Genomic DNA, 27,554 nt, shown 5'->3' with positions numbered 1-27,554 from the left:
TGCCGGCGCCGGTGTCTGTCTTGGCAAGTCGTGGAGCTGCGCGCGACGAGGGACAAGTTGGTTGCTGCAGTACGATGCCCACTGAGCCCCAGCCGCTTGCCGCCCACTACCGGTCGGCACCGGCACGATCAGCTGCTTGCTGGCCTCGCGAGGCGATACTGAAGATGCCGAGCGAGAAGGCCGACCAGGCGGACTCGCCGGCCAGCTGAGCGGTTCTTGCCCCGCTTTGCTGGCCCCGCGAACCCCAGCACGCATACCTCCATGGCTCCGCGTCGATCCGGGCCAATATCGCCCCGCCGCCAAGAGGCGTGGTGTATCGGGCCGATGTGGCACCTCCCGGAGCAGAGTGGGTCCGGGTGGCGGATGGATGGGTGGGTGGGTGGGTCAATCGTTTGCCCAGAGATCATGATGCTTTCGTTCGGGCCGTGGTGTCGAGTGCGCGCCGTTACGGCCGGTCCGGAGGACGTGTGTGTGTGTGTACTCGCGGACACGGCGTCGAAGCGGCGGCATGCGGTATCTGCAGCTAGTACATAGCTACGCGAGGTCAGTCTGATCAGTCTGCTCAACTCAACCACCCACAACACCACCACCATGTCCGGCCTCAAGAACAACCGCACGCTCGAGATCCTGCGCAAGGCCGAGGAGGGCCGCTACGGCATCCTCGCGCAGTGCGTCTACGACGCCAACCAGGCGCTGGCGTTTGTGCGCGCGTGCGAGGCGAAGCGGAGCCCAGGCATCCTGCAGCTGTTCCCCATTACTGTCAAGCTCGGGGGTGGCCCGTTCCTGCGGTACTGCATCGACATGTGAGTGGGCGACACAATAAGGCGCATGGCAGCAATGCTGACGTCCCCCAGCTGCCACGCCGCCTCGGTCCCCATCTCAGTCCACATGGACCACGCGACCGACGCCGAGGCGCTCGAGCAGGCGATCGGGCTGGCCGAGCAGGGCATTGCGTTCGACTCGATCATGGTCGACGCGAGCCACGCCGAGACGGACGAGGAGAACATTGCCATTGCGGTCCCCTACATCCAGCGGTGCAACGCGCTCGGCATCGCGACCGAGGTCGAGCTCGGCCGCTTGGAGGGCGGCGAGGCCGGCCTGCGCGTCATCGACGGCGGCATGCTCACCGACCCGAGCAAGGCCGAGGCCTTCATGGCCGCCACCGGCGCCGACATCCTCGCGCCCTCCATCGGTAACCTCCACGGAAGCTACAAGTTTGTCGAGGGCGGGCCCAACTTCCGCCAGGAGATCCTCAAGGACCTCCAGAAGAAGGACAAGGTCCCCTACCTCTGCCTCCACGGAACCGACGAGATCTCGGACGACCTCTTCCGCGAGTGCATCGCAAACGGCGTCTCCAAGGTCAACGTCAACTCGTGGCTCCGTGACCCGTACTGTGTCGCCTTGGCCGAGGGCCTCACGACAAAGTCGATGCCCGAGGCCATCGACGACGCCATCGAGGCGCTCGAGCAGTCGGCGTACCGCTTCTTCGACCTCCTGGGGTCCGCGGGCAAGGCCTAGGCCAAGTTGACTCGAGTGGTGGCCGGCGGGATAGGGCACTTGTAGACTTTGGGCAGTCATAGATGCAGCAGCACACAACATCATGATTCATACTATTGTTGCAACCGACGCCACAGCTCTTGCAACGCTGGCGACAATCGATCTGTACCGATCCGTGCAGTGTCGCCCAAGTCATCAAGCACCACGCAACAGGCGTAGATGCTCCCCTACGCCCCATTAGCATCGTCGTCTTCCTCGATCTCCTCCTCATCCTCCTCGTACTCCTCCTCGTCCCCCTCGTCCTCGTCCACCTCCTTGGGCACTGGCGCAAACATGCGGTCCACATTTTCAAAGTACTGGCCCCTGAAAAAAAATGTCAGCTGTCTCCAACAACGGTCTAACGCACCATCGCTGGAAGTCAAAGTTTGCGTCCGGGAGCGAGTCCAAGATCGACGCATCGAAAGGCGCTTCGTCTGGAGGCGACAGGTCTGGCACATGCCTGTAGGCCGCCATATGCGGTCCGTCGGTAACAACGTCACCTGAAAAGCCAACGTGGGGGTCGGCACCCGATGCCCGCCGCTTCTTGAAAGCCGGCGGCGGGTGGTCACCAGCAGTAGAAGAGTTTGGCGTCTCACTGCGCTCCCCGCTGTCCTCCGACTCGGCGTTCGTCTTGATCGCCGCCTCATACAGTAGCGTCATCGTCTCCATCGTCTTGCGTCGAATGCTCATCTGGTCGGGCTGGAGGGCCTCCTCCCACCTCGAGACCATGTCCTTCACGAGCTTGAGCGTCTCGAGTGCAGCCGGGTCCCGGTGTCTCGCCCAGTGGTGGTACTGCACGAGCGCACAGCTGGTCGCTGCGTATGGAATGTGGAAGAACGTGTCCAGCTGAGGGTTGTTGGCATTGATCCACTCGATCGCCAGGCGTGAATTGTGAACCAGCTGTGCCCATTTCTTGACATCAAGGGTGAACTTGATGTGCGAAGGTGAATCGGCCACGCGAATGAACGCCCGCCAGAAGAGGAACTGCACAGCGGTATAGGCGAGCTGAAGAATGCCCACCAACAAAGGGTCATCGGGGCACTTGTACCGGAGCTGCTCGGGAAGATTGTCGTGCCATGAGAGAAGGTCGGAAATGATCGATTCAAGCTGGGCATCGGTGGCACTCCGGAGACCGGCGGGTCCGTAGACTGTTCGCAGTACACGGCTGAGGAGTATGCAAAGCTTGAGGTGGTGGCCGAGCGCAAGGTAGGACAGTTCCGTTGGCCAACTTGATGGTTCCGCGTCAGCGACAACACGGTACGAGGCCGGAAAGAGCACATCGCAGTCGTGAATGTCCACAATGAGTGGATTGCCAAGGGCGGCGCCGTACCAAGAGTCGAGGCATAATGTGACAGCCCAGATTCGACGCCGAAGCTCAATCTGTTCAATCTCGGCGTGTGTTCTCGCCGGGGTCTTGGACTCGCGGTGAAGCCCCAAATCTTGGGCCATTCGAATCGCGATCGTGACACGCAGCATGGACGCGCTGGCCGTCGCAGCTGTCGGCTGGGCGTTGATCTCGCCATTGTGCGCCATGATGATCAGGGCCTGGACATGTTCGAGACGAGCGTTGCTCAACAAGTCGTTTGATCTGATGAGACTGTTGAGGACGCCGCGAAGACGCTGAAAGATGTGCCTGGGGAATTCGCGACGGGTTGACGCAAGCCCACAGATGGCGTAGAGGAGGAATGGATAGACCCGCTTCTCAGCCAAAAGCTCCTGTCTCAATACGACCGGCAGGAATTGCAAGTCGTAGTCGAAGAATGTGTTGAGCAGAGTGGTCATTGTGTCGGCTGGGAGCACATATTTTTCGAGCGAGGATGAGAGCGAACCGTCCTCGCCGTCGTCGGCGAGACTCACTCGCAGACGACCTTCCTTATCTTCCGTCACCTCCCAGTGGTTGTGATTTGAAATGTCGTGCTGCTCGAATGAGCGCCGCGGCAACGACGAGCCCAGAAGGAAGGCCACCGAGCCCGCCTTGCCTCCACTCGGGGTGCTTGCTCCGGCTGCCTCAGTCTTGGGTTGAGCGACAGCGGCAGATGCCGAGTCATCGGCAGCAGCTCTCCGCTTCTTGAACCTCGTCTCGGTGATGGGGAGGAAGAAGGTGCATTCGAGGCTGTATTGCTTGCAGTGGGCGCAGATGGGCTGAATGTCCTGGCCAGCTGCTTGGGCGGCTGCCGTAAGGATGTCGCATCGGATCTTCTTGGACCGCTGGTTCGAGTTAGCACACGGTTCTCTGGAACAAGCCCATGTGGACACTTACGCAGGCATCGCACGCCCGCCCCGTCTTGGTCCGCTTCTCCTCAACCGACAGGCCATCCCCATCGGCGCGCCGCTTCTTCTTCTTGTCACCGGGCTTGGAGCTGTTGCTGCCCTCGGCTTCTTGGCTAGCCGGTGCTGGCGGAAAGGCTGGAGGAGGAAACATTGCTTGGGACATGGAGGAAACAAGTTGGGGGTTTCGAGAAGATGTGGGATTTGATGCGTACCACGGATTTGCCGACGAGGTGCCATGCAATGCCGATCGACCGTCTCCGCGCTCCATAAAGTCTTTGGCGAGGCTTGCCCGACCGGCAGCCGCGTTGGGTGCTGATAGGTCGCTGACTGGGATGGCGTAGGCGGGTAGATCGCTGTAAGGGCCCTTGGGCTGGCCGTTTGAGCCGTTGTACATGATGTGACTTGGGTGTGGGTGATGCGTGTATGAGATAGCGCGAGCAAGACGAAGGTCTGTCCCGCGGCGGCGGCGGCGGAGGCGGAGGCGGCGGACGAGGCGGCGGCGGTGACTGAATGCAGACGCCGGGCAGTGTGTTTAGGGGGGGGGAAGAAGTGGCCGCTGTTGTCTCTCTTCCTCTCTCTTGTGGTGTCGTTTTGCCTTGGCGCGTTGCTGGTACTAATATACTTTGGGCATGTGTGGGTAGTCGTACCAACCTGTGCCGAGCTCTGCCGCCCGCGATCGACGTAGACTAGGCAGGGGTTTACCCAGAAGGTGGGTGGAGCTGCGGTCCTGGTCCTGGTCCTGGTCCTTGTGGTGGTCCTTGTGGTGGTGGCCGAGATGGTAGTGGCGTCAGTGGAATGGGGCTTGCGCAAAGTGGGAGCACAGTCCGAGGAATGTTGTTGGGTAGTGGAGCGGGATGGAAGGGGAGAAGGAGAGAACGTCGAGTGTCGTTGATGGCGAGTGGGAAGATGGGCGCGCAAGCGTCGAATGTAGGTAGGTAGCGCCTGGACTGAACCACCCACCCAGAGCCGCAGGAAGCAGGGAGGAGGTAGGTGTGATTGTTGCGAGCGAGTGGAGCACGCTGGGCGTTGCACGCTCGCTGGCTGGCTGGCTGGCTGGCTGGCTGGCTGGCTGGCTGGCTGGCTGGCTGGCTGGCTGGCTGGCTGGCTGGCTGGCTGGCTGCTGCGTGATGCCTGACTGGTTGGCTGGCTGGCTGGGCGGGCGGGGACGAGGGGGGGTATGTCGTCGACTTGCAAGCCGGTCGGCACGGGGGGGGGGGTTGAATGGCGGCAGGGCTATCTTTGGCCCGTTATAGCGTCAACCTAGTAGTAAACGTCAAGCCCTGCCGCTCTTGCCGGATTCTTGCAAACACGGCACGCATCGGCACGAACAGGGAGCAGGGAGACAGCCAAGGCAGTAAAGCACGCAGCAGGCGACATACTCTGGTGCCGTATGTAGGTACCTGGCTCGACCCACGCATACGCCGCACCACCCGGCCGCTTGCTTGCCGGCGCAACTCTTTTCCGCCCGCGCCATTCTTGCGGCCGGCCCGGGCCATCAAGCCAGCCAGCCAGGCAGCCAGACTGACGACGACGACGACCACGCAGAGCCCATATTGCGCGCTCATCTCATCACGAGGGGCGCGAAGGGGGGGCACGCCATGGCACACGCGTGCATGTGCAGTGTGCAGTGTGCAGTGTGCCAGGTGATACAAATCTAGCCTCGATCCGACTCACGCCTGTGACCAAGCCATACCTGCCTGCCCTCCTCTTGCGTGCGTCTTGTGGTCACACTGCCGCCGCCGCCGCACCCTCCGCCGCCATCGTCCGCTCGCCCGCTCTGCGTTCGCGCGTGCCCATTGCACCTGATGCAGCCGTTTGACTGTCCGTGTGTGGCCCGCCTCCCTCCCACGCGCCGCGCCCGCCTCCCTCGCAGGCCAGGGATGACGGGAGGTCAGTCATGGGCGCATGTCTTGTCTCGGCGGTGGGTAGTGGCTCGTGCCTGACAAATGGGGTGTGGGGCAGGCAGACGCGCAGACGGCAGAGCCGGCGGAGGGGAGGCGCGGGTTTGCCGAGCCGGCTCAGTAGCGGACAACGGCTCCGAGCGACTCCCAGGACTAACTAACAGACTAGTGCGGGCCAAATGTGTTCCAGCAGCAGCACAAAGCAATATACGTCGGTCGGGCCTGGTGCTGCATTGTGGCCACCTTGCTGCCTTGTTGTCTGGCAGCGTTGTTGCTTGTCGAGGTAGCCAGGAGGGGCCGGACAATGAGTTGTCTGCCGAGACCTTGCCGGCCTTGCCCTGGGAGTCATGCGTGCGTGTGATCATTGCGTGTGATCATACGTGTGATCATGCGCTTGTTGTTGAAGCCCCCCGTTGGAAGCGACGTTTGAAGCAGCCGCGTCGGGTGATTGATGACTCGGCTGGTGACAATATACCCTGGCTGGCTGGCTGCCTGGCTGGCTGGACATGGCTGGACCAGCCATTGTTGTCGCAGCTCGAGGTTTTGTGTTAGGCGTGCAGGACAATAGGCCCACTCTATTATCTCTGAGCCTATATGGATTGCCCTAACACAATAGGCGCTATAGTGTGTCAGATTCGCGGGCTTGTATGCCCTAATGTCCTCGCTGCATTGTATGGTGGTGGTGGTGGTGCACCGCACCGGCCTCACCTCGCCGCGTACCGCGCTTCCAGCAAGCACTCTGTGCTTTGTGCGTGTCAGCCTGCCTGGGGCATTGTGCCCACTGCACCCAGCGTCATAATCTGATTCCGCGGCGGGTCGACCCCCCTTTGTTGCCTGACCGCGCCTTCTTGGCCTGCACTGTACGCACCACTGCCCAGCCCTCCCAGCCCCGTCAGCCCGCACGCCAGCCAGCGGATCGATCAGCGCATCATCCAACAACCCCTCACTACCCACACCACCACCACACGTCCGCCGTGACAACTCCTTCCTTTCTACAACTCTCTCACTTTCCTATTAAACTCTTTCCATCCTTCCTCAAACTCTCTTGCGACCCCAACTCTCTCTCTCAAGTGTCACCCATCCACAGCCTCGCTACTCGTAGCATCCACTTTCAACACACACCCCAAAACACACTCAACCCACACACCTACAATGTCTGCTGAGAAGAAGGACTCTGTCGTCCTCGTCACTTCCGACGACGAGACGTTCACCGTCGAGAAGAAGGTTGCCGAGCGTTCCAACCTCATCAAGAGCATGATCGAGGGTAAGTAGGCAAGCAGATACGCGTTCAATCGTGGCTCCTACACTGGTCTCGACGCGCGTCAATGTCCCACTTTGCCACCAGACTGACGCGTGTGACCAGACCTCCCCTCGAGCGACGAGTCGATCCCCCTCCCCAACGTTTCGTCGTCAGTCCTCGTCAAGGTCCTCGAGTACTGCGACCACCACAAGAACGAGCCCCTCCCCGCGGCCGACTCGAACGACGCCGACGACGCCCGTCGCAAGGCCAGCGAGATTGGCGAGTGGGACGCCAAGTTCATCCAGGTGCGTGTCCAGTACATTCCTCGTTCGCGGCTCGCGTCGTTTTGTTGTGGAACAACAAGACAGTGCGGAACAGGGCGAGAAACAAGCCTCTGCAGAGGCGCGCTTCGCTTCTCGCACGCGTTGCGATTACTTCCTCGACCGATCGTTCATTGCTTCCTCCGCCGATCGTCCTTCCTCGCAACCCCTCCCCACACAAAACAGTAGCTGACCATGGCACAGGTTGACCAGGAGATGCTCTTCGAGATCATCCTCGCTGCCAACTACCTCGACATCAAGCCCCTCCTGTAAGTCACATTTGCTGATACGAGCCGTCCACCACTCACACCCTACAGTGACGTTGGCTGCAAGACCGTTGCGAACATGATCAAGGGCAAGACGCCCGAGGAGATCCGCAAGCTCTTCAACATTGTCAACGAGTGAGTAGCGAGCGTTATTGGTGCGAGTGACAAATCATCTAACATGACAGCTTCACGCCCGAGGAGGAGGAGCAGATCAGGAAGGAGAACGAGTGGGCCGAGGAGTGAGTCTGGTGGCACCTTGTTTCCAAACCCAAGCTGACATTCCCAGCCGCTAAACTCCTCACCCAATATCTGAGACTCGATGGTCTGCAGAGATGTGGTAGCTGGCCTAAGGCGTGAAGGCATTGCATGTAAATTATGAGCCTACAAGTGGTCGGGCAAGTCGGGAGCAGGCTGCAGGCACGACATCCGGGTCCGATGACCTCGGCTCGAGTCAACACCTCACGATGATGGTGATTGATACATTACAAGTCTATGGAGAGGGGCACGATCAAGCAGCCACTGCTGGCTGCTCGTACTGGCCGATAGCAGCGACCTTGTCTGCGGATGCGCTCTGCTCGTCAAAGACGTAGCCGAGCCACTCCTGGGCGAGACGCCGGGCGAGCTCGATGCCGATGACGCGCTGGCCCATGCAGAGCACCTGGGCGTTGTTTGAGAGGATGGAGCGCTCGACTGAGAACGAGTCGTGGGCGGTGACGGCGCGGACGCCTGGGACCTTGTTTGCTGAAATGGCGACTCCGAGGCCTGGCGGGGGTGTGAGCGAGCTGTGGCTTTGGGTGATGGATCCGGGAGGAAAAAGGAGGGGGGCGCTGCGTGCTGCGGGTGTGCGTGCGCGCCCGAAGCAATGTGCCGCTTTGACACCCCAGCGCCGGCCAGCGACGCAGCCGAGCATGCCATGCGCGCCATGGCGCCACGGCGCCCCTCGCTTGCACACACACACACTCACCAGTGCCACAGATGAGGATGGCGCGGTCCGCCTCCCCGGCAGCAATCTTGCGCGCGGCAGCGACCGCGACGTGGGGGTACGCCGTCTTGTCTGCGTCGGCGAGCACGCCGACGTCGATGACGGCGCGCACGCGCGCGTCGCGCTCGAGGTCGGCCTTGATGCTGTTCTTGTACGCCACGCCGGCTTCGTCGCAGCCCACGACGACGGTGTACGGTGGTGGGGCCATGTTGGTGGTGTGGGTGAGTGATGGGGGTGTCAATGCAAGTGCAGCTGCAACATCAACAACACAACGGCTGCACCATCCACCAGATACTTGTCCTCGGTGTCATGGCTTGGCTGAGCTGCACAAAGCCGCACCGGGCCTTGGGTGTGGTGTAAACCCGGAGCGGAGTTGAGGACGAGGTTGGCTGTCGCCACTGGGTTGGTCAGCGGCTGGCGGTCCGACTTGCAGGCGCTGCTGCTGCACACGGCACGGGCCGACTCATCCTCGTGGCATGACTCTGGCTCGGGGATGCATGTGCCGCGCGCCGGCAGCGGCTGGTACAAGCAGAGCTGCTTGGCACACCGTGTTGTCGTTCGGCCCGCCGCCACTCACCCCCACGACCACCAGGAGCCATCCGGGCCAATAACTCGTCCGTGACTTCGGCCCGGCGGTGGCACCTCGTCCTTGTCGGCAACATGGATATCCACAGGCATGCAAGACGCCGAGATGGCATGTGTAGTTAAGTATCATCAGCGTGAGCAAGCATGCATGCCTCGCCACAAGACCAGCACGCACGCACCATGACCATCGACACCACCCCCGCCTCGAACACAGTCCTCATCACCGGCGCTGGCGGGTGGCTCGGGGGGCTGCTGTCCGACGCGATCCTGGCCGACCCCTTGACGCCCAACGCGCGCCTCATCCTCGCGGACATTGTCGAGCCGCGCGCGCCGGCCACGAGCACAAAGGCCAACGTGATCACGCGCAAGGCCGACCTGTGCGACGCGGCTGCGATCGACGCGCTCTTCACCACGCCCTTCGGCGCGCCCGACACGGTGTACTGCCTGCACGGGATCATGAGCCGGGGCTCAGAGGACGACTTTGACCTCGGCCTCCGCGTCAATGTCGACTCTGTGCGCGCGCTGCTCGACCGCGCGCGCCGTGTCGAGGGCGCCCAGAGGCCCAAGTTCATCTTCACGTCCAGCTTGGCCGTGTATGGCGGCCCGCTGCCCGACGTCGTCACCTCCAGCACGATTGCCACGCCCGAGGGCGCATACGGCACGGGCAAGCTCGTCGCTGAGCTCCTCGTCAACGAGTACACCCGCCGCGGGTTCGTCGACGGGCGTATCCTTCGCCTGCCGACGATCGTCGTGCGTCCCGGCGCGCCGAGCGCAGCGACGTCGTCCTTCCTCTCGGGCATCATCCGCGAGCCGCTCCAGGGCCAGCAGGCGCTGTGCCCCGTCGGCTCGAGCCTCGACTCGCCCGAGCTCGAGCTGGCAGCGTGGGTTGCCAGCCCCGAGACGACGATCCGCAACTTTGTCATTGCCAAGCATGTGCCCGCGGCGTCGTTCCTCCCGCACACGCGCGCGGTGTACCTCCCCGGCTTCACTGTGACCGTGAGGCAGGAGCTCGAGGCCCTCACCGAGGTCGCTGGCCCCGAGGCCCTCAAGCTCGTCTCGTTCAAGGACGACCCGACCAACCGCCGCATTGTCAGCTCGTGGCCCGCGCGCTTTGACAACGACTACCCCCTCGGCCTGGGCTTCACCGCCGACGCTGGTGGCATGGTGCCCATTGTGCGCCGCTTCCAGGCCGCCCTTGAGGCGCAGCAGAAGTAGGAGCAGTATATGTTGTAGATGCATTGTCCGAGGTTATGGTTTGGTTCTTAGCGTATTGAGTGTCCTGCACATGGTGGTTGTGGTATGGCGAAAGGCAGGGTGGCCGCCACAATGGCGCCTGCGAGTCTGATTCCAATTGTCCTGTTGCGCTCGCTCGCTGCTACTCGCGCGCTTCCTTTGTGCCCCTCGCCCTCGGGGCCTCACGCCTCGCTCTTCTCTGCCGTGAGCCCCTCGCTCTCGGCCCGCGCCTCCTCGGCCGCGGCCTGATCGGACGGCTTGGGCGCCGCGGCGGGTGGAGCGCCCTGCGCCTTGTGCCAGGTGTACAAAAGGGTACCGAGAAGGATGAGGATGATCGACGCGACGCGCGAGCTGCAAAGTCAGTGGGGGTGCCACGCCACATCACCTACGTGTTGAGAAGGTCCCCAAACAACTGAACGCCAAGAATCGTCTGCAGGACCGAGCGCACCGCCGAAGAGAACATGTGCGTCACGGGCGAGGTCACCTTGATGCTGAGGAGGCCCGCGATGCAGATGAGGAAGCCGACGACGCCCTGGGGGGTGTGGTTAGCGCCACTCGAGGCCTCTGCACCCACCGTCACGAGACTGCCGATCGCAAACGCCCGCAGGTCACCCTCTGTTCCAGCCAAGAGGGCGTAGATCCGCCCAGACTCGGCCAGGAGCACGGGGGGCACGATGGCTACCGCGCTGAGCGCATTCGTCCAGTAGGCGAGGTCCAGCGCACTCCCATCGAGGTGCCGCAGCGCCGACTTGATGAGCACGGCGTGCACAGCGACCATGGCAGCGGAAGCGATGCCAAGCACCATTCCGAGGGCTGGGGCTTCGGCCGCCGAGCCAGTGGCGCCCGCACCGAGCGGGAAGGGGAGGAACGAGAACGTAAAGCCCCAGGTGACGAGGGCGCATGCAATGAGCGTGTCGCGGGTGGGCCGGGTGCCGGTCTGCGCGGCCTGCAGCGCGATAGTCATGGGCAGGGTGAGCCCGCGGGCGACCTGGAAGTACGAGGCGTCGACGAGGCGCAGGCAGTAGATGTTGAAGGCGAGGCCGACGACGTTGACGGCCGCCACGGGCAGCATCTTGCCGACCATGTCCTTTGACCACCGGGGCACGGTCCACTGGGTGCGCGACGCCCCGCCCCAGGCGTACAACAGGACAACGGCGATCACGAGCTGCAGGAAGAGGAAGGTGAGCGGGAGGTCGGACGACTTGAGGACCCATTTGTTGCTGTGCTGTCAGCGATGCCGAGAGCAGTCCACCTACACAATGACCATGACGATGGCCACGGCCATGAAGAAGGACACGACCGCGGCGACCTTCCACCGCGGCGTCTGCTCCTCGTTGCTACTGCTGCTTGAGCTCATGCTGCCGGGCAGGTGGGCGGATCTGATCTGATCTAATCTGGGGAGGAGTGCAAGCGAGGCTGAGCTTAATCACTGTCGTCGGCTATGTCGTCGGTGTTGTCCTGGCCGTCGTCGTCGTCGCAGCCGTAAATACCAGCAGAGAAGGATCCGACAAGATTCACTGAGCGAGCTTGAGCGCCGTAACGTGCAAAAGTGTAAGACATGAAGAGCATGTCTCGGTCACTGTTTGTGTACCTTGACGACGGGCGGGGAGGGTGCAGCAACAGGCTGCTGTGCCAGGAAGAAGAAGTCGTATGCCACTTTGACCTGGCGAGGTTGCCGTAATCTTGTGCCACTGGTGCCGCAGAGGTGACACATTTGCCCCTCGCCCATCCAGGCGGACCCGCAACTTTGGCTTTGTCGCGCTCGCGCTCTCTCTTGGTGCTGCGTGCGATCGCTGCAAAGGAGGGGGGGCGATGACGGGAATGGGAACTCACTGTAGTGACGAACGAGCGAGCAACGAGGGCGACCGCATTGCCGTGATGTGACAGCCGCTCTCTCGCACTTCACGACAACAATAATAACAAAATAATGGGACCTCGACGGCAACACGACGCTCAACAACAACTCTTATCTCACACGACGACGATGCTTCCTACGCCCCCGGACACGCCGGGGGGTTCTAGCAGCGCGGCGACACGAACAGCCAGTACAACGAGCACGGCGAACACTTCGACGAGTATGCCCGGGGTCGACGGGCCGAGTTCTGGGGGACAAGGTGCGACAACACTCTCGGCGAGGACAGCGAGTGGTGGCGGCGGCATGCCTGGTGCCGACGGGCCGAGCCGTAGCGACTTTATGCCGGGTGTCGATGGGCCGAGCAGCATGCCTGGCGTTGACGGGCCAAGCAGCACGCGGCGCCACGGCGTGCGCAGTGTCGACCATCGCGGCGGCGGCGGCGGCATGCCTGGCGTCGATGGGCCAAGCACGGGGCCGCGCCGCGCCGCCGCCGACGTGCCTGCGAGCGTGAGCCGAAGTGCGAGCCCGCTACTGCTCCCAGTGCAGCGGAGCCTGAGCGACAACGAGCTGTCGTATTTCCTGCCTTCGCGCGCCGACGGCGTCAACGACATGTGAGTGGCCAGTGGCGTGCGAGGGGTGGCGAGCGAGCGGCACTGACCACCGACCGGCAGGTACGTGCACCACAACCTGCGTGCTGCGCCCGACGCGCTCAGCCTCCAGCGGGTACGGTACGCATGGGCGCTCGGGCTGCACCGGCACCCTCTGCTCGCGTGCGCTGTCGAGCTGCGCGCGTACGACGACGCAGTGTTCGCGCACACGCCGGCCGGGACGCTCGCCGCCGCGCTCGAGACTGGCGACCAGCGGCTCACGTTCTTCGAGGCCGGCGACGGCCCGGGGGATCTCGTCAACGCATACCTCAACGGCGTGCGCACGCTCAGCGCCAAGATGCCCGCGCAGCTCATCATCCGCCGGGGCACCGCGCGCGGCACCGACCTGTCGGGCGCTTGGGCCGCCGCGGACGCCGACAGCGACGGACTGGACAACGCAGAGGTCATGCTCTGCACGACGCACTACGTCGGCGACGGGATGGCGCTGCATTCATTCATGAACGAGTTCTACGCGCTCGTCGGGGGCCCGCTGAATATCGACGAGCTGCAGGCACTCCTCCAGACCGAGGTCGACGCGGCGGCGAGGGCGGGCAGCGCCGCGCTGCCCCCGAGCCTCGAGGACCGTATCCCCCTGAGCAGATGGCAGCGCGCCGCGGGCGAGGTCGCCCAGCGGCGTGCCGACGCCCAGCTCCTCGGCGGACAGGTGCTGCCCGGCGTGCGGGGTGCCGCGAGCCACACTGTCGTCCCGACGCGCGTATACTCGCGCGAGAGGACGGCCAAGGCACTAGCGACGTGCAAGGCGCATGGGGTGACGATCGCGCATGCCGTGTTTGCTTTGTGCGCCGTCGCGTGGGGCAAGTATGCGAGCAGCAGCAGGACCGAGCCAACGTGAGTGCGCGTGGCGTGGGGCCAGGTGGCCTCGTGGCCTGGTGCGGCACTAACACCCCCAGGATGATCTACTCGGCGCTCAACCTCCGCCCGCTGATGCACCCGGTGCCAGCGCGCACCTCTGCGTCCTTCTTCCACCTCGCAGTGGGCTACTTCAACGTCGTGCTCCCGAGCCTGCGGCCGCCAGGGCTCTCGCCAGCCGAGGTGGTGTGGCTGCACGCGGGGCAGACCAAGCGCCAGACGGTCGCGGCGGTCAAGTCGCCGCTCGCGGGCGCGACGTTCCGCGCGACTGCGTCGGCGCGCGCCGCGCGCTCGCGCCACTGGGCACGCGTGGACGACGAGGCGGCCAACCCCGGCCTCGGGCTCGGCCTGCGCATCAAGGACCGGCCCCTGCCTGCGCCGGCTGGCGCGACTCAGCGCGACGACGAGGAGGCCAAGCCGCCCCCGCCCCCCGCGGGCAAGGCCCTCATGGGCGTCTCGATGCTCGGTAACCTCGACGGTGTGTACAAACACGACACGTTCCCGAGAACAAGGCTCTACTCGCTTACGACGGGGTCGCGCCAGCGTCCTGGCGGGCTGCTCCTGTTTGCCTACACCTTTGCGTGAGTGCCACAAAATGCTACACTTGGCTGGCATTACTGACACACCCAGCGGCAAGCTCTTCCTCTCGCTTGGGTACGACAGGAACGGGTTCAAGCCGGGTGTCATTGAGGCCTTCTGGGACGACGTGCTGCGGCTCGCCGAAGAGGTCATCCTGGCAGAGTAGGGCCAGACACATACACTTGTACGATCTTGTCGAGGCGCCCGGACATTCATAGACATCTGTCAAGCATGGATTTTCATAGTAATGTACCCAACACTACACTACTTGCCCAATGGGAATCCCTCGGCCACACTCCGCTGCAGCTCGAACGGCGACGATGGCGTCGCGTAGCCGCTGCGGCGCTGGTGGAGCCACGCCTTGACGAAACCGTTGCGCGCGGCGACACCTCCGTCGTCCTCGGGCGCGGGCGGTAGGTCGAGGCCCTTTTCTCCCATGGCACGCTTCGACGCGTCACGGAAGCCGTCGAAGGCAGCACGGGCACCGCCACTCTCAAGCGCCTCGCGGGCAATCGCAACACCCTCCTTCCAGTCCTTGGCCCGGCCCGACACGTGCAGCAGCGTCGCGGCGTTGATGAGCACGTAGTCGCGGATCGACTCGAGCGACGGGTCCTCGGGCCCAGCGGGGTTCGCGAGGTGCTCTGGCGCAGGCGAGTTGTCGAGCAACGCGTTGAAGGTCAACGCATTGAGCTCGGGTGTCGCGCCCTTGACCGAGCTGAGAGGGTGCGTGGGAAGGCCAAAGTCCTTGGTAGGGTGGATCTCCTCGACCGCAATCTGGCCGTTTTCCAACCTCCAAATCCAGGTCGGTCCAGCGATCGACACCTCGTCCAGCCCCTCCTGTCCGCAGACAACGGCCGCACGCTCGACACCCAGGAGGCGGAGCACCTCGGCGAACGTGTCACCCAGCTCGCGCTTGGCAACACCGAGCACCATGCGCTGCGGGCGCGCAGGGTTGATCAGAGGGCCCAGGACGTTGAACACTGTCCTAAAGTTGAGCTGGCGACGGATTGGGGCAATGTGAGCCAGCGAGGGGTGGTAGTGCGGCGCGAAGAGGAAGAGGAAGGGGGACGCCGGGAGGAAATCGTGGATCTGGTCGACGGGGAACGACAGCCTGCAGTCGAGCGATATCAACAGGTCGGCAGAGCCCGACGTCGAGGTGGCCGCACGGGAGCCGTGCTATAAAGTCAGCCGCGGTCCGCCACGTCCACTCGCTCCACTTACCTTTGCGACGCGGACACCGGCACCAGCGACAACAACAGCAGCGGTGGTCGACACGTTGTACGTGTCCCAGCCATCACCACCGGTTCCGACAATGTCAACGAGGCCGCGGTACCTGTCGCCCTCCTTGTCCGAGTCACGGTAGTCCCACATGCCGTGGCCGTGGGGGTCGTCAACATCGTTCTTGGGCACGAGGTCCTTGACGGGGATGGCGTGGCGGCGGAGCACGTCGGCGCAGGCGGCGACAGTCTCTGGTGCGCTGTCGAGTCCCGAAAGCGTGAGCGCGGTGAGGAAGGCGCCGGCCTGAGCCTCCGAGGCGCCTTGAACAACCATGTGCTCAAACGCCAGGCCGCAGTCCTCGGGGCTGAAGTCGCCCGGGGTCTGGACGAGCTTCTTGAGCAGGACCTTGAAGGTATCGGGGGTGAACTCTGTCTGGGCCGTCATGGTGGTGGCGATGGGAAAGAGTTGTGAGATTATAACCTTGCCAGCCTTTTGTTGTTCAATCGTCGTCGTGTCGTTTACCGCAATCAGCAGCAGCTCGTCGTTGTCATCTCTCCTCCCGACTCGAGATCTCTGAGGAGTCGGCAATGTCTGACCACGTGGGAAATTTGATCCCGCTGGAAGACAACCTCCACTTCGGCGTCGCGATCGACGAGCTTTGTGCCCATGACGAGTCCAGTCAACGCGCATGTCTCATCTGTAACTTCGAAAGCAACAACGGTTTCTTGCTCTTCCCACTCTCTCTTGACAAGTTGGTAACGCGCAATTCAAGTCTATCTCTGTGCTAATGAGGGAAGTGAAACGAAGCTCGTCGGGCTCAGCTCCTCCAGCGAAGAAGGGTGAGCAGCTTGATTCAAGCAGTGGGCTCTAGCTGACACGCCAGTCCACTCCTTCTTCACGCAGCCGGCGGGAGGCAGCGGCGCTGGCCCATCGCGCGGCACATTCGACAAGGATGCCTCTGCATCCCTAGTTCACTACCACTATCTCGACCCGCTGGGGGACACGCCACCGACCGCCCCAGTGGAGCTCGTCCTATACGATCTCGACGGCACTCTCATCAAGCCGAGCAGCGGAGCCAAGTTTCCCAAGGACCGCAATGACTGGATGTGGTGGAATCCCATCGTGCCAAAGCACATCAAGGACGAGATCAAGAGTGGCAAACATGTCATCGTCCTCTCCAACCAGGGACACAAGGCGCCCAAGATTCGCAACGAGTGGCGCGCGAAGCTGCCGCTGATTTCAGCCAAGGTAGGTCGAGCGGGAGGTCAAAGCGCAATCTGGATTGCTTTGGATTGTGCATTAGGTTGCTGATTCACTGTGCTAGCTCGGCGACCTCCCCTTTCGGGTGCTGGGTGCTCTTGAGAAGGACATCTACCGCAAACCCAACACTGGCATGTTCGACTTTGTTGCCAAGCTGTACAAGGACAGGGGATGGGAGATCGGTGCGTTGAACCCCCATTGCCGAGGGCCATGCTGATAAGATAGACATGGACAAGGTAGTCTACGTTGGCGACGCAGCGGGCCGGAAGAGGGACCATAACAATACCGACCTCACCATGGCCCTTAATGCTGGAATCAAGTTCTACACACCGGAAGTGAGTGGCGGCTTGTCTCCGCACCTCAGCCACATTCATATCTAACCCCCTCTGCAGGAGCACTTCCTTGGCGAGACCAAAGCGTACCCTCATCCACCAGACTCCTTTCGGCCGTCCAACTCGCCCGCACTACAGGACAACTGTCAGTAATGACCGATCCGGTCGTCCACCACTGGAGGAAGTGTTGGACATATGCTGACCAAGCAAGTGCCGCCAGTTGTTCCATCTAATACCCCTATTGCGAGGGATAAAATGGAGATAGTAGTCTTCACTGGCATCCCGTGAGTGCTGCCCTTGTGGTTCGTCACCAACCCTTAGCGCCTCCGGCAAGACGAGCTTCTACCGCCGCCACTTTACAAGTTATGAGCACATCAACCAGGACACTCTACGGACCAGGGACGCGTGCGTGAGAGCAGCACGCAAGAAGTTGGAGGAGGGGAAGTCGGTCGTTGTTGGTGAGTAAGGACGAGCGCTCTCAGCCCCGCCTGTGCTGATGGCAGATAACACGAACCGGAACAAGGCTACCCGAGCGGTGTATGTGGCGCTGGCAAAGGAACAAGGCGTGCCGATCAGGTGAGTGTACAGGCATGTGGCCCCGGCTGACGGCAGGCTGTTCCACTTCACCACCCCTCCAGAGCTGGCGAAGCACAATAACGTATACCGGGCACTGCACGCCCCAGCGGATGAGCCAAAGCGCGAGCTGTTGCCGGCTCTGGCGTTCGGTAGTTATACTGCCGACTTTGAGCTGCCAAAGCTAAACGAAGGGTTTGAAGAGATCCGCACTGTCAACTTTGTGTGGGAGGGCGACGAGGAGCAGCGCAAGCTCTGGGACCGTTACCTGCAATAGGCAGAGGAGGGTGCGGCGGAGGCCGTCATGAATACCACGTCTTCCAGAACTCGGCCGCCGCCACCCCGCGCGAACACTCACCTAGATCCCCATCTCGCTGTAGACCCTCACTCGCCCTTGACGCCTCCACACGCCTCCACACGAAGCTGCTGACCATACCCGCAGTCGCCAAGCACAAATGCCCAGGCGTGTTCGGCTCGCGGATACCGAATTCCAGAGTTGAGCGCAGGCCAGCCCGGCCTCCACTTTGTTGCGGTCCCTGTGGACCCTGGTAACTAACGGCTAATGACGGATTCTATTCCACCTTCGACTTTACTCAGCCCCGCAGCCTTCCCCACCTCCAGGAGTCGGCTCCAAGATGTCGGCCTCTGCCTCCCGTTCGATGTGTTGTTCCCTACTCAACATTGTCGTGTGAACGTTAACCGGTCCAGCAGCGCTGTCTTTGATGGCGACGACAACTACCACAACTCTTGCACAAGCAGTGACTCTACAATGAGCAAACGCGATTCTTCGGCTTTGACCGACACCTCTGCCGGGAGCGGAGACGAGTCCGCTGGGGGGCGAGGCGACTCGCGCGGCGACTCGAAACAAGAAAACACGTCGAACGGCACAGGGGACAGGTAGGTCGCGGTGCCCGGGCTCGCACTGACGACAGGAAACGCGACGCAGACGAGGGCATCGGACGCGTCCAGCTCGCGTGCTTCTACTGCCGTGCCAAACGGATCCGTTGCAGTGGCGAGAAGCCCGTGTGTTCGGCGTGTAGCAAGACGAGCGCGAAGTGCGAGTGGCCTGCGGGGCGGAGAAGAAAACGCACGCGTCGCGAGATGGAGGAGGCGCGCCGGCAAGAGGAAGCAGCACAGACGGCCATCTCGCTCGGCGGCCTCGGTGGCATCGCTCCATCACGGCTTTCACTGGCGGCCTCTGGCTCGTCGTCCGGCGTCTCGTCGACAATCCCATCAGTCCCGTCTATCCCACTACCGTCGCCAGGAATTGGGCGCGACACGATCGACCCGTGGGCTATCACTTCGGCAGCTGCGAACTTTACGTGGCCCGCAAACTTTCTCCCAGAGGTGCCTGCGCAGGACGTTTTCTCCTTCGACGTGCTCGGCGCGCCTGCACCAAACGTGCTGAGCGCGGCTGTACAGTCTGGATCGTCGGGCCTGAGCAGCAACAACAAGGTTGCGCCAACAAAGCTGGATCCCACGCTCGCCGGCTTCCTCGACGACAACTCGCCGGGCACCGACCTCCGGCTGCTCCAGGCGCTCGAGAACCAGCAGGCGTACGTCTCAGGGGACCCAAACGCCGGCGATGACCTCGAGCTGTGGTACTACCGCTTTTCTGGATCTACGGCTATTCACCCAGGCATCAACCGCATCTCGCTCAAGCTGCAAAAGAAGGGCTCTGGGCACACGCCAACGGCTGCGACCGAAGACCCAGCGTCGCCGCAGACGTCTATGGGCCCTCCGCCCGCACCGGCGGATCTGTGGGATGCCAACGGACTGCCGCACCGCCACGTCTGGGACCCAATATTTGACAAATTCACAGAGAACATTGCGTGCCACTTCCCAAGTGTGAGCCGCAAGCGCATGACGCAGCGATACGACTCGGGTACACAGAGCGCGTTCCTCGCCAACTGTATCCTCGCTGTGGGCGCGCGCTTCACCAAGACGGACCAACCCGTGGCAGCCGCCGCGCCGTTCGTGGCCAAGGCCCAGGAGCTTGTCGCGCCTTTGCTGCACCTCCCAGCGTACGACGTCGTGACAGGCCTGCTGCTCCTCGCATGGGCATGTTACGGCCAGGGCTCCGAGTCCGGGCTGTGGCAGTACAGCGGCATGGCGATCCGTATGGCCATCGACTTGGGCATGCACGAGAACAGCGAGATCTTTGAGTCTCCCGCCCACCTCGTTCGCATCCGCCTGCTGTTCTGGAACCTGTTCGTGACGGACCGCGTCGTGGCCTTCGCGACAGGCCGCCCAGCAAGCATCCCAGAAGACATGATCGAGATCCCGCTACCCGAGAACGCCGATTTCTTCCCCGATCGCGCACGCGACGACAAGCCGCTCGACGAGCCCGTCCAGCCCGTGCCGTACGTCTACCTCGTGCGGCTAATGGTGCTGTGTGGACGGATAAGCAACGTGCTGAACGGGCGGCGGGGCCATGCGCGCACGCTTGTGGCGTCTGACGAGCCGCTCGCCGAGAGACTCGCTGAGCTGCAGGCCCGCCTGGTCAGCTTCTACGCCGCGCTTCCAGACGCAATGAAATGGAGCGCCGACAACTTCAAGCACCAGCACTCGCGCGGCAACGGCGGCACGTTCTTGTCGCTCCATCTCTGGGCGAACGCTGTCCTCGCGCTCGTGTACCACCCCGACCTGCTCAAGTCACCTTCTGGTGTGGAGACGCCTCTTGGCCGCAGCATGCCACGCAACGTGCGTCTTGCCATTGCAAGCAGTCGCCAGATCTGCGAGTGCATGGTGTTCGCCGACCTCGTCAGCCACACATCGTACATTGCGTCGCCGGTGGTCGTGCAGCCGCTGTACGTGGCCGCCATGGCGCTCATTCACGAGATGCGTGCCGCGCAGGCGAGCGAGGCGGAGGGGAATGCCAGCGAGCTGTTCCTTGTGTCGATGACACGCCAGAACTTTACGACGCTGCTCAAGGCGATCCTGAGCATCGAAACCAACTGGGCCGGTGCGAGCTACGTCGGGTCGCTACTTCAGAAGCGTGAGTATGGGAGCTGGGGCATTGCTGACCATCACCAGGCTCTGGTATCTCGTTGCGCAACGCAGCAGCGTCCAAGCGGACCTTCATTTCGCTCCCCGACCAGGGTATGCTTCGGCGCTTCACGAGCGACCCGAATCACCCGCACGACATTGCGCCGGCCACCGAGACGTCTATGCGGAACTCTGCGGCACGGCAGAGCATCAAAGGAGAAGAGGGTGTGGATGTGGTGGACGGAAGTGGTGAGTGGCGGCGAGCCAGGCGAGCCTCGCGGCGCAAATTCCACAATGGCACAATGTTGACATACATCCCAGGCTCGCTCTGGCTATCCGACCTGCTGAGCGGATACTCGGTCGGAGTGTACAACGAAACTCCGGCAGACAGCTTTGACTTTGCGCGCCTGATGGCGCTGAGCGGGGGTGTGGGCGGTGTCTTGGGCACCGAGGTCGGCGGCTTAGGCACCGACCCGGTGTCGCCGGTGGCGGAGTAGCGAGCCACGGGTGAGGGGATGGGAGTGCCACGAGCCGGATGTTAGTGTATAGTCCCGACTGTATTGTACCAGTGTGTGTATGCTATGATGCCGTGTGCGCCGTACCCAGGACTTGGCTGCAGCTGGTGACATCCGGAATGGACGAGACAAGAAGCCGAGGTCAGGCGGTGGGGAGAGTGGCACTGGGCCGAGTGAGGCACCAGCTCGGCACCGTCTCTTAATTCCATTCCGGGCCGAAGTGGTGCAGCCGGGCCTATGTCCGTTTCGGACGATACGGTGTTGTTGTTGGCCTGCGCGTGCATGCACGACGGTAGAGTGCGAGCCGACAGTGGACACCCGGTGCGGGGTTGCAACATGCAGCATGCAGCAGCGGCAGCTTGGCAGCGCGCATGCATGGGGGCGTGAGCCGCTTTATCTAGGTCGGGTGGTCGTCACTCGGCAGCCAGCCCCCACAGCACCCGCGCCACCATGTCCGACCGACACATCTTCAACGACCACACGACGCTCGTCGCGCGCAGCCTGCGCGGCCTCGTCGCGGCGCACCCAAGCCTGTCGCTCATCCCGTCCCTCCGCGTTGTCTACCGCGCCGAGCACGACCGCTCAAAGGTCTCGCTCATCTGCGGCGGCGGGAGCGGGCACGAGCCGGGCACGGTGGGCTTTGTCGGCGCGGGCCTGTTGACCGCCGCCGTGGCGGGCGACGTGTTCGCCTCGCCGTCGGCCAAGCAGGTCATGGGCGGGATCAAGGCCGTGCCGAGTGACGAGGGCGTGATTCTGATTATTACAAACTGTGAGTGCCGCGAGCGGCGAGCGTGGCGGGGTGGAGGAGGGAGGAGGGGGAGGGAGTGGCGGCGGCAGCGGCGCGCGTCACACGACAACAGGACACAAGCTCACACCACCCGCAGACACGGGCGACAACCTTCACTTTGGCCTCGCCAAGCTCATGGCGCAGTCGCAGGGCATTGAGAACGTCGAGATTGTCGTCGTCGGCGACGACGTGAGCGTGCCGCACAGCCGGGGCAAGATGGTTGGGCGGCGGTGCTTGGCGGGCGTGATCTTGGGTACGTGGGCGCTGCGTTGCGTTACCTCGCTTGTTGCCTAGCTCACCCCACCCCCCAGTGTGCAAGATCATGGGCGCGGCGTCGGAAGCGTCCATGCCGTTCCACCCGCTCGTGGCGCTCGGCCGCAGCCTGTCAGCCAACATGGGCAGCGTGTGCATGGCCCTCGACCACTGTCACGTCCCGGGCCGCAGTGGCGAGTTTGCCCAGATCCCCGCGGGCCGCATCGAGATCGGGCTCGGCTTGCACAACGAGACGGGAGTGTACAACCTCCCGCAGCCCGCCCCAGAGGACCTCATCCACCAGATGCTCGAGCTCATCCTGCGCCAGGACGACCCGGAGCGCAGCTTTGTGCGCTTTGCGGACGGCGACGAGCTCGTGCTCTTCGTCAACAACCAGGGCGGAATGAGCGCGCTCGAGATGGGCGCGGTCGTCGACGAGGCGCTGGTGCAGCTCGAAGCCCGCGGCATTGTGCCCTTGCGCATCTTCAACGGCGTCTTCATGGGCAGCATGAACATGCCCGGCATCAGCATCTCCCTGCTCAACCTCACCAACGTCGCGGCCGACACGGGCGTGCCCGTGCCCCAGCTGATCAGCTACATCGACGCGCCGCACGCCGCCACCGCGTGGCCGGCAACAGAGCATATCTGGCCCGTGCCCAAGGGGCTCGCAGCCCGCACCCGGACGGACAAGTTCACCGAGGTCGCGGCGGAGGAGAAGGCGGCGGTGCCTACCGGCCCCGAGCTGACGGGCAACGCGGCCGCGATCCAGCGCGCGCTCACCACCGCGGCAGCGGACGTCGTCGCCCTCGAGCCCGATCTCACGCGGTGGGACACTATTGTCGGTGACGGCGACTGCGGCGAGACGTGCGAGAACGGCGGCAAGGCCGTGCTCGAGGCGGTCAAGAACGGGCTCGGGCGGAGCGGCGAGCTCGTCGCGCTCTTCCGCGAGCTCACAGAGATTATCGACGAGGCGTGCGGCGGCACGCTCGGCGCCATCTTCTCCATCTTTTTGGCCGGCCTCACGACCGCGCTGATGGACGAGGCGGCGGAATCGCCCCAGCCAGAGCTCAACCCTGCGCTGTTCGGCCGTGTCGCCCTCGCGGCGCTCGACACGCTCGGCCAGCGCACCGCCGCGCGCGAGGGCCACCGTACCGTCATGGACGCGCTCATTCCGTTCGCGCACGTGCTCGCCGAGACGGCGGATCTCGACAAGGCCGCCGCGGCGTCGCGCAAGGGCGGCGAGGCAACCGCTACCCTCACCGCCAAGCTTGGCCGCGCGGCCTACGTCGGCGACCGGACAGACACGGTCATGCCTCCCGACCCCGGAGCCATGGCCTTTGTCGCTGTCGTCGAGGGCATTGCCAAGGCGTTTCACAAGTAGCGAGCGTCGTTAGCATCTTCACACATTAGCAGTTCAGCTCCCCTCCCTCCCCCCATTCCCATAGTCGCCCACGCGGCCCGCTTCGCCGCTCGCGCCGCACCCATTGTACTCTAAACATGCCCGGATTCATGATAGATTACGCATGATCAGCTCGTATGTAAGCATGGTCACAGCGCTGCTTGGTACAGTGCGGACGAGGTTGATGCTCAGTCCGCGGTAGAAGCCCTGCCACCCGTCCTGTCGATAAATCTTGCGGAACGTGTCCACAATTCCGCCCTTCTTCGGACTCCAGCGTGCCCTGTTGCGCAGCACGCTGTGCTGCCCATCCGTCGCGTCGCCCATCGAGTGAACGACGGGTGGCGTCGAGCCCGTAACCAGCGGAGAGTATAGTGTCGCCGGGCCGGGTGGCTGTCGCGCTGGATGTCCAACATATGGTGGTGGCGGGGGTGGTGGTCGCACCGCCTTGCTCACTTGCATGCGCGTACGCAGCACCTCGTGCGGGTATGTTGCCAGTGATGCGATCATCTTGGAAAAGGCGGACGCCACGAGAATCGACGTCGGAGTGAGCGGTTGGCCGTCATTAGCTGCAATGTCAGCACCTCCCTCACCCTCCTCCTCCTCCCACTTACTCATCGCCGCCTTGGTCTTCTCATACAGGCCAAACTGCACCGCGACGTGCGTAACACCAAACAGACTGGGTAACAAGCCCTTGTAGAACGCCCCCAACCCCTCGGTGCGGTAGATCGTCTTGATCGCATCCCACGTTGTGCGGTATCGTGCGGCGTCTGGTGGCAGGACGGCTTGCGCCTGGGGGTGCGAGTTAGTCCGGCTCGACAGCACACTCGCCTCGTCTCGTCCAACCCACCATAAATCTCGTCTTAACTACCCACAGCGGGTTGGTCAAGATTGTGCCAGTCGCGCCGGCAGTCATGGCCGCGGTCACATGAATGAGAGAGGGGTACTTGTCTGGGCGTCCTGAGAGGGTCAGCCACGTGCCAGACTTCCTCCAATGTCCCCATAGCAGTTACCACTCACCACTCGCGGCAAGGCCCCTCGCCATACGGTCCTTGATAAAGTCGTAGACAGTAAAGTAGATGCCCCATGTTGGCAGGTAGCCAGCAATGGTTGGTCCCAGGCCGCGGTAGAAGCCGCGCAAACCGCTGAGGCGGTAAATTCGCATACACGTCTTGGTGACCCCTTCGTAGCCCTTTTGGTCCTTGCGGATGCTCTGCGCCTGGAGTGTCGTCTTGACCACATCGAGCGGGCAGGTCGCGATAGACGAGACGAGGCCTGCTCCGGCGCCGGCAATCATCGAGTGGAGGCCGTCGGGAACGTGGAATCGGCCGCGCCGTGGGCTGCCGTCGGCGGCGCGGTAGTGCCTATCGCCGCCACTACCGTATCCGCCACCTGCTCCCGAGCTCGAGCTGGGACCCGGGTTATTAACCGCAAACAATGGCGGGTCGGATGGTGCCGAGTCGTGAGTCGAGTTCAGGGCCAATGATGACGAAGACCTTGGCTCCAATGGCGACGGCGCGACCGCCGCTCCTCGCGAGGTCGTCGCTTCGGCGCTGCCATCATGCGAGAGGGGAGATACCATCGCCAAGCGGGGCTAGAGCCTTGGCGTGGTGTCTGATAAGTGTTAGGACGGTGCTTATCGAGCCGGCCAACGTACAGAGAGAGAGTTTGGACGCGCTCGCGTCGCTCACAGCGGCGCGGCGGTAGCAGGAGTCGTTGCAGTGCGAGTCACGAGTGACCAAGTCGCTCTGGAGTGTGGTTGTGGGATTATTGGCTCGAGGATGACCAAGTTGCCTGGGTATTGTGGTCGCCGGGGGCACAAGACCACGACTAGTGGATCGAATCGAGAGGATAAGGAATAGACAGGGGAATAAGCGACAGCGGGCGGCAGCGTGGATTTAACCCCAAGACTGTCGAGCGAGCGAGTGTGCGTCCGACTTGCGCTGTGAGGGGCAGAGACAACAAGAGAACAAGTGAAGGGGAGGATGAGAGCGGTGAAAGTATTAAAACATTGAAAGAGGGAATGATAGGGCGATCGTCGAGACGAGCGAGTGACACTCCGGCTTAGACTGGCTGCACCTGCACCTTCCCCTCGGTCGGGCGGTGGTGACGAACTCGCGTCAACGATCCAGCCGAGGCAGCGACACTCGGGCGGAACCAGATTTCAATCCTCAACTACAAAGTTATGGCCCGAGGCGGCTTGCCCTGCCTTGTCCAAGTCGCCGCAATGCGAATGGTCTCTATGCATAGTATCAAGCACAACACACTAGTCAAACGTAACCTTGGATCCCTCAGAAGCTACAATGCCAACCTTTTCACGCTTGGCCATGGCAAGCGCAGCACCAGGAGCCTGGCGGCCCTTCGACTCCCACTTCTTGCCGCGCTTGTCTCCGCCACGAGACTCCGATGTCGCGGCATCGTCACCACCAGCAGCGAACGACGCGGCGATGCGCGACTGAGCACCACGCTCCGACTCAAAGTCGTTGCCGCTTGCACGGTGACTCTCGTCGCCGCCCTCCTGCTCAAAGTATCGCGGCTCACGCTGTGGCCGTCCGCCACGTCCGCCACCGCGGCCACCACTACGGCCTCGTCCGCCGCCACCGTCTCCACGGCGTCCGCCGGACCGCTTTTGTGCCTCCTCACTTGCAAACTGCAGGTTTAACCGGTTGCCACGGAGATAGTGGTTCTTGCGGTTGAGCACAGCGCGCTTGGCGTGCAGTGCCGATTTGAAGTCCCAGAAGGCGAACCTGGTGGCGTTAGATAAGGCCCGAGATCAGCCACTCACCCCTTGCAGCGGCCAGTATCCTCGAACTGGGCGAGACGCGTCTTGATAAGACCAGACTTGATGCCCGAGCGGCTGGACATGGCAGCAGGGGCCTTGGGCTTGGCCTCGCCATCCTCGTCCTCTCCCTCCTCCTCCTGCTCCCCCTCCCCTCCCTCCTCCTTCTCCTCCTCCTTGACCTCTTCCTCCTCGTCCTCCTCGACAACCTCGGCGTTTCCCTCCACCAAGTCACGGAGCTCGTCCTCCGTCACGTCGAATGGCAGGTTGCCAATGAACAGAGTGGCACTCTCGGGGTGCTTCTGGGTTGCCTGGGCGAGGATGCGGTCGTTTCCAGGGGCGGACGTCGACGGCTTGGGTGTACGCGCCTCGGGGTTGGCCTTGTGGTCGTTTCCAGCCTTGATCAGCAGGCGACGTCCGTCAAATGGCCGTTCGCTCAGGCCGATGGCAAGCGACTGCAGCGCCTCGGTCTTGAGGTCGACGTAGGCGAAGCTGAGCATGTCAGCACTATCCTTTTAGGTCACACCCTGCTACTCACCCCTTGTTGGCCGCAAAGCTGCCGTTTCCAGGCTTCTTGGGCAGGTTGACGCGTGTAACGCTGTCCGCCTCGCCGCCAAGCTCAACGATACCCTTCTCGATGAACTCCTTGAGGCTGTCCGGGGTGGTCCTGAACGCAATGTTGCCGACCCAGACCGACCACTCGCCCTTGGTGGCCTTGGGAGCCTTCTCCTTGACCGCCTTCTCGCCCGTGTGTCGCTTGGTCTCGTCGCCGGCGTCCTTGTCGTTCTCGCCGACCGGCTTGCTCGAGCGCTCCAGAGGGGCGTCGCCACGCTTGGCACGCTTGCGGGCGGCACGGATCTCGGCCTTGGACATTGGTGCCTCGGCAGCAAGATCAATCTCGAGCAGGTCGGGGTTGTCGCCCTCGTCCTCAGCGCGGCGCTTCTTCGAGCTGGCCTCGGCGGCGGGCTCGGCGGAGGCCTCGGGGGAAGCCTCGGTGGCTGGTTCAGCTGCTGCCTCGGCGGCGGCGGCCTTCTTGGCAGCCTTGCGGGCTGCACGGGCCGCCTCCTGCTCTGCTGTCCTGCCCGACTTGCGCGACTTTGTGCTCTCGTCGGCCATTGTACTTGCTGTGAGCGTAAGTTGCGATGAAGATTGATCCTTCAGTGACGTCT

General features: G+C 63.0%; 13 protein-coding genes across 13 annotated transcripts; 7 read left to right on the top strand and 6 right to left on the bottom strand.

The window, feature by feature from the left end:
- Nucleotides 1–591: 591 nt before the first annotated feature.
- On the top strand, nt 592–1,518 carry CIMG_05755 (Putative fructose-bisphosphate aldolase; the record flags this gene model as incomplete). Its single annotated transcript, XM_062772098.1, has 2 exons — nt 592–803; nt 855–1,518. 2 exons carry the CDS (start codon nt 592–594, stop codon nt 1,516–1,518), a joined length of 876 nt encoding a protein of 291 aa, XP_062628082.1.
- Nucleotides 1,519–1,724: 206 nt separating this feature from the next.
- amdR_0 (Acetamidase regulatory protein) lies at nt 1,725–5,082 on the bottom strand (the record flags this gene model as incomplete). The annotated part of the gene is made up of 3 exons (XM_062772097.1): nt 3,797–5,082; nt 1,904–3,744; nt 1,725–1,860 (listed from the first exon to the last, which is right to left on the bottom strand). Exons 1-3 carry the CDS (start codon nt 4,199–4,201, stop codon nt 1,725–1,727), a joined length of 2,382 nt encoding a protein of 793 aa, XP_062628081.1. The 5' UTR covers nt 4,202–5,082.
- Nucleotides 5,083–6,520: 1,438 nt separating this feature from the next.
- sconC (E3 ubiquitin ligase complex SCF subunit sconC) lies at nt 6,521–8,782 on the top strand. Its single transcript, XM_062772096.1, has 7 exons — nt 6,521–6,972; nt 7,072–7,253; nt 7,473–7,537; nt 7,586–7,669; nt 7,720–7,773; nt 7,821–8,299; nt 8,502–8,782. The coding sequence occupies exons 1-6, from the start codon at nt 6,861–6,863 to the stop codon at nt 7,825–7,827; spliced, it is 504 nt and encodes a 167-aa protein (XP_062628080.1). The 5' UTR covers nt 6,521–6,860; the 3' UTR covers nt 7,828–8,299; nt 8,502–8,782.
- Nucleotides 8,043–8,724, bottom strand: derI1 (D-erythrulose-4-phosphate isomerase 1; the record flags this gene model as incomplete). Its single annotated transcript, XM_062772095.1, has 2 exons — nt 8,043–8,296; nt 8,499–8,724. The coding sequence occupies 2 exons, from the start codon at nt 8,722–8,724 to the stop codon at nt 8,043–8,045; spliced, it is 480 nt and encodes a 159-aa protein (XP_062628079.1).
- Nucleotides 8,783–9,281: 499 nt separating the features above from the next.
- Nucleotides 9,282–10,316, top strand: denD_0 (D-erythronate dehydrogenase; the record flags this gene model as incomplete). Its single annotated transcript, XM_062772094.1, has 1 exon — nt 9,282–10,316. One exon carries the CDS (start codon nt 9,282–9,284, stop codon nt 10,314–10,316), a length of 1,035 nt encoding a protein of 344 aa, XP_062628078.1.
- A 200-nt stretch (nt 10,317–10,516) lies between these two features.
- On the bottom strand, nt 10,517–11,691 carry slc35c1 (GDP-fucose transporter 1; the record flags this gene model as incomplete). Its single annotated transcript, XM_062772093.1, has 4 exons — nt 10,517–10,685; nt 10,724–10,866; nt 10,909–11,554; nt 11,591–11,691. The coding sequence occupies 4 exons, from the start codon at nt 11,689–11,691 to the stop codon at nt 10,517–10,519; spliced, it is 1,059 nt and encodes a 352-aa protein (XP_062628077.1).
- Nucleotides 11,692–12,318: 627 nt separating this feature from the next.
- On the top strand, nt 12,319–14,451 carry LOC62_04G005546 (uncharacterized protein; the record flags this gene model as incomplete). The annotated part of the gene is made up of 5 exons (XM_062772092.1): nt 12,319–12,349; nt 12,731–12,800; nt 12,861–13,685; nt 13,748–14,287; nt 14,337–14,451. The coding sequence occupies 5 exons, from the start codon at nt 12,319–12,321 to the stop codon at nt 14,449–14,451; spliced, it is 1,581 nt and encodes a 526-aa protein (XP_062628076.1).
- A 56-nt stretch (nt 14,452–14,507) lies between these two features.
- trp4 (Anthranilate phosphoribosyltransferase) lies at nt 14,508–16,012 on the bottom strand. The gene is made up of 2 exons (XM_062772091.1): nt 15,507–16,012; nt 14,508–15,461 (listed from the first exon to the last, which is right to left on the bottom strand). Exons 1-2 carry the CDS (start codon nt 15,945–15,947, stop codon nt 14,550–14,552), a joined length of 1,353 nt encoding a protein of 450 aa, XP_062628075.1. The 5' UTR covers nt 15,948–16,012; the 3' UTR covers nt 14,508–14,549.
- Nucleotides 16,013–16,204: 192 nt separating this feature from the next.
- Nucleotides 16,205–17,994, top strand: pnk1 (Bifunctional polynucleotide phosphatase/kinase). The gene is made up of 9 exons (XM_062772090.1): nt 16,205–16,342; nt 16,387–16,751; nt 16,828–16,945; nt 16,989–17,098; nt 17,156–17,240; nt 17,307–17,379; nt 17,417–17,553; nt 17,599–17,671; nt 17,708–17,994. The coding sequence occupies exons 1-9, from the start codon at nt 16,291–16,293 to the stop codon at nt 17,943–17,945; spliced, it is 1,251 nt and encodes a 416-aa protein (XP_062628074.1). The 5' UTR covers nt 16,205–16,290; the 3' UTR covers nt 17,946–17,994.
- Nucleotides 17,995–18,315: 321 nt separating this feature from the next.
- nit-4_3 (Nitrogen assimilation transcription factor nit-4) lies at nt 18,316–21,258 on the top strand. The gene is made up of 4 exons (XM_062772089.1): nt 18,316–18,565; nt 18,601–20,666; nt 20,705–20,905; nt 20,978–21,258. Exons 1-4 carry the CDS (start codon nt 18,438–18,440, stop codon nt 21,151–21,153), a joined length of 2,571 nt encoding a protein of 856 aa, XP_062628073.1. The 5' UTR covers nt 18,316–18,437; the 3' UTR covers nt 21,154–21,258.
- Nucleotides 21,259–21,621: 363 nt separating this feature from the next.
- DAK (Dihydroxyacetone kinase) lies at nt 21,622–23,591 on the top strand (the record flags this gene model as incomplete). Its single annotated transcript, XM_062772088.1, has 3 exons — nt 21,622–21,940; nt 22,056–22,211; nt 22,270–23,591. The coding sequence occupies 3 exons, from the start codon at nt 21,622–21,624 to the stop codon at nt 23,589–23,591; spliced, it is 1,797 nt and encodes a 598-aa protein (XP_062628072.1).
- A 126-nt stretch (nt 23,592–23,717) lies between these two features.
- On the bottom strand, nt 23,718–24,903 carry mcfW (Mitochondrial substrate carrier family protein W; the record flags this gene model as incomplete). Its single annotated transcript, XM_062772087.1, has 5 exons — nt 23,718–23,999; nt 24,063–24,175; nt 24,221–24,398; nt 24,457–24,566; nt 24,627–24,903. The coding sequence occupies 5 exons, from the start codon at nt 24,901–24,903 to the stop codon at nt 23,718–23,720; spliced, it is 960 nt and encodes a 319-aa protein (XP_062628071.1).
- Nucleotides 24,904–25,834: 931 nt separating this feature from the next.
- Nucleotides 25,835–27,511, bottom strand: NOP13 (Nucleolar protein 13). The gene is made up of 3 exons (XM_062772086.1): nt 26,924–27,511; nt 26,392–26,877; nt 25,835–26,353 (listed from the first exon to the last, which is right to left on the bottom strand). The coding sequence occupies exons 1-3, from the start codon at nt 27,499–27,501 to the stop codon at nt 25,873–25,875; spliced, it is 1,545 nt and encodes a 514-aa protein (XP_062628070.1). The 5' UTR covers nt 27,502–27,511; the 3' UTR covers nt 25,835–25,872.
- Nucleotides 27,512–27,554: the final 43 nt, after the last annotated feature.

The sequence above is a fragment of the Vanrija pseudolonga genome, chromosome 4 (genome assembly GCF_020906515.1).
Source record: "Vanrija pseudolonga chromosome 4, complete sequence".
Classification (NCBI taxonomy): domain Eukaryota; kingdom Fungi; phylum Basidiomycota; class Tremellomycetes; order Trichosporonales; family Trichosporonaceae; genus Vanrija; species Vanrija pseudolonga.
This window is presented reverse-complemented; position numbering and strand designations above follow the sequence as displayed.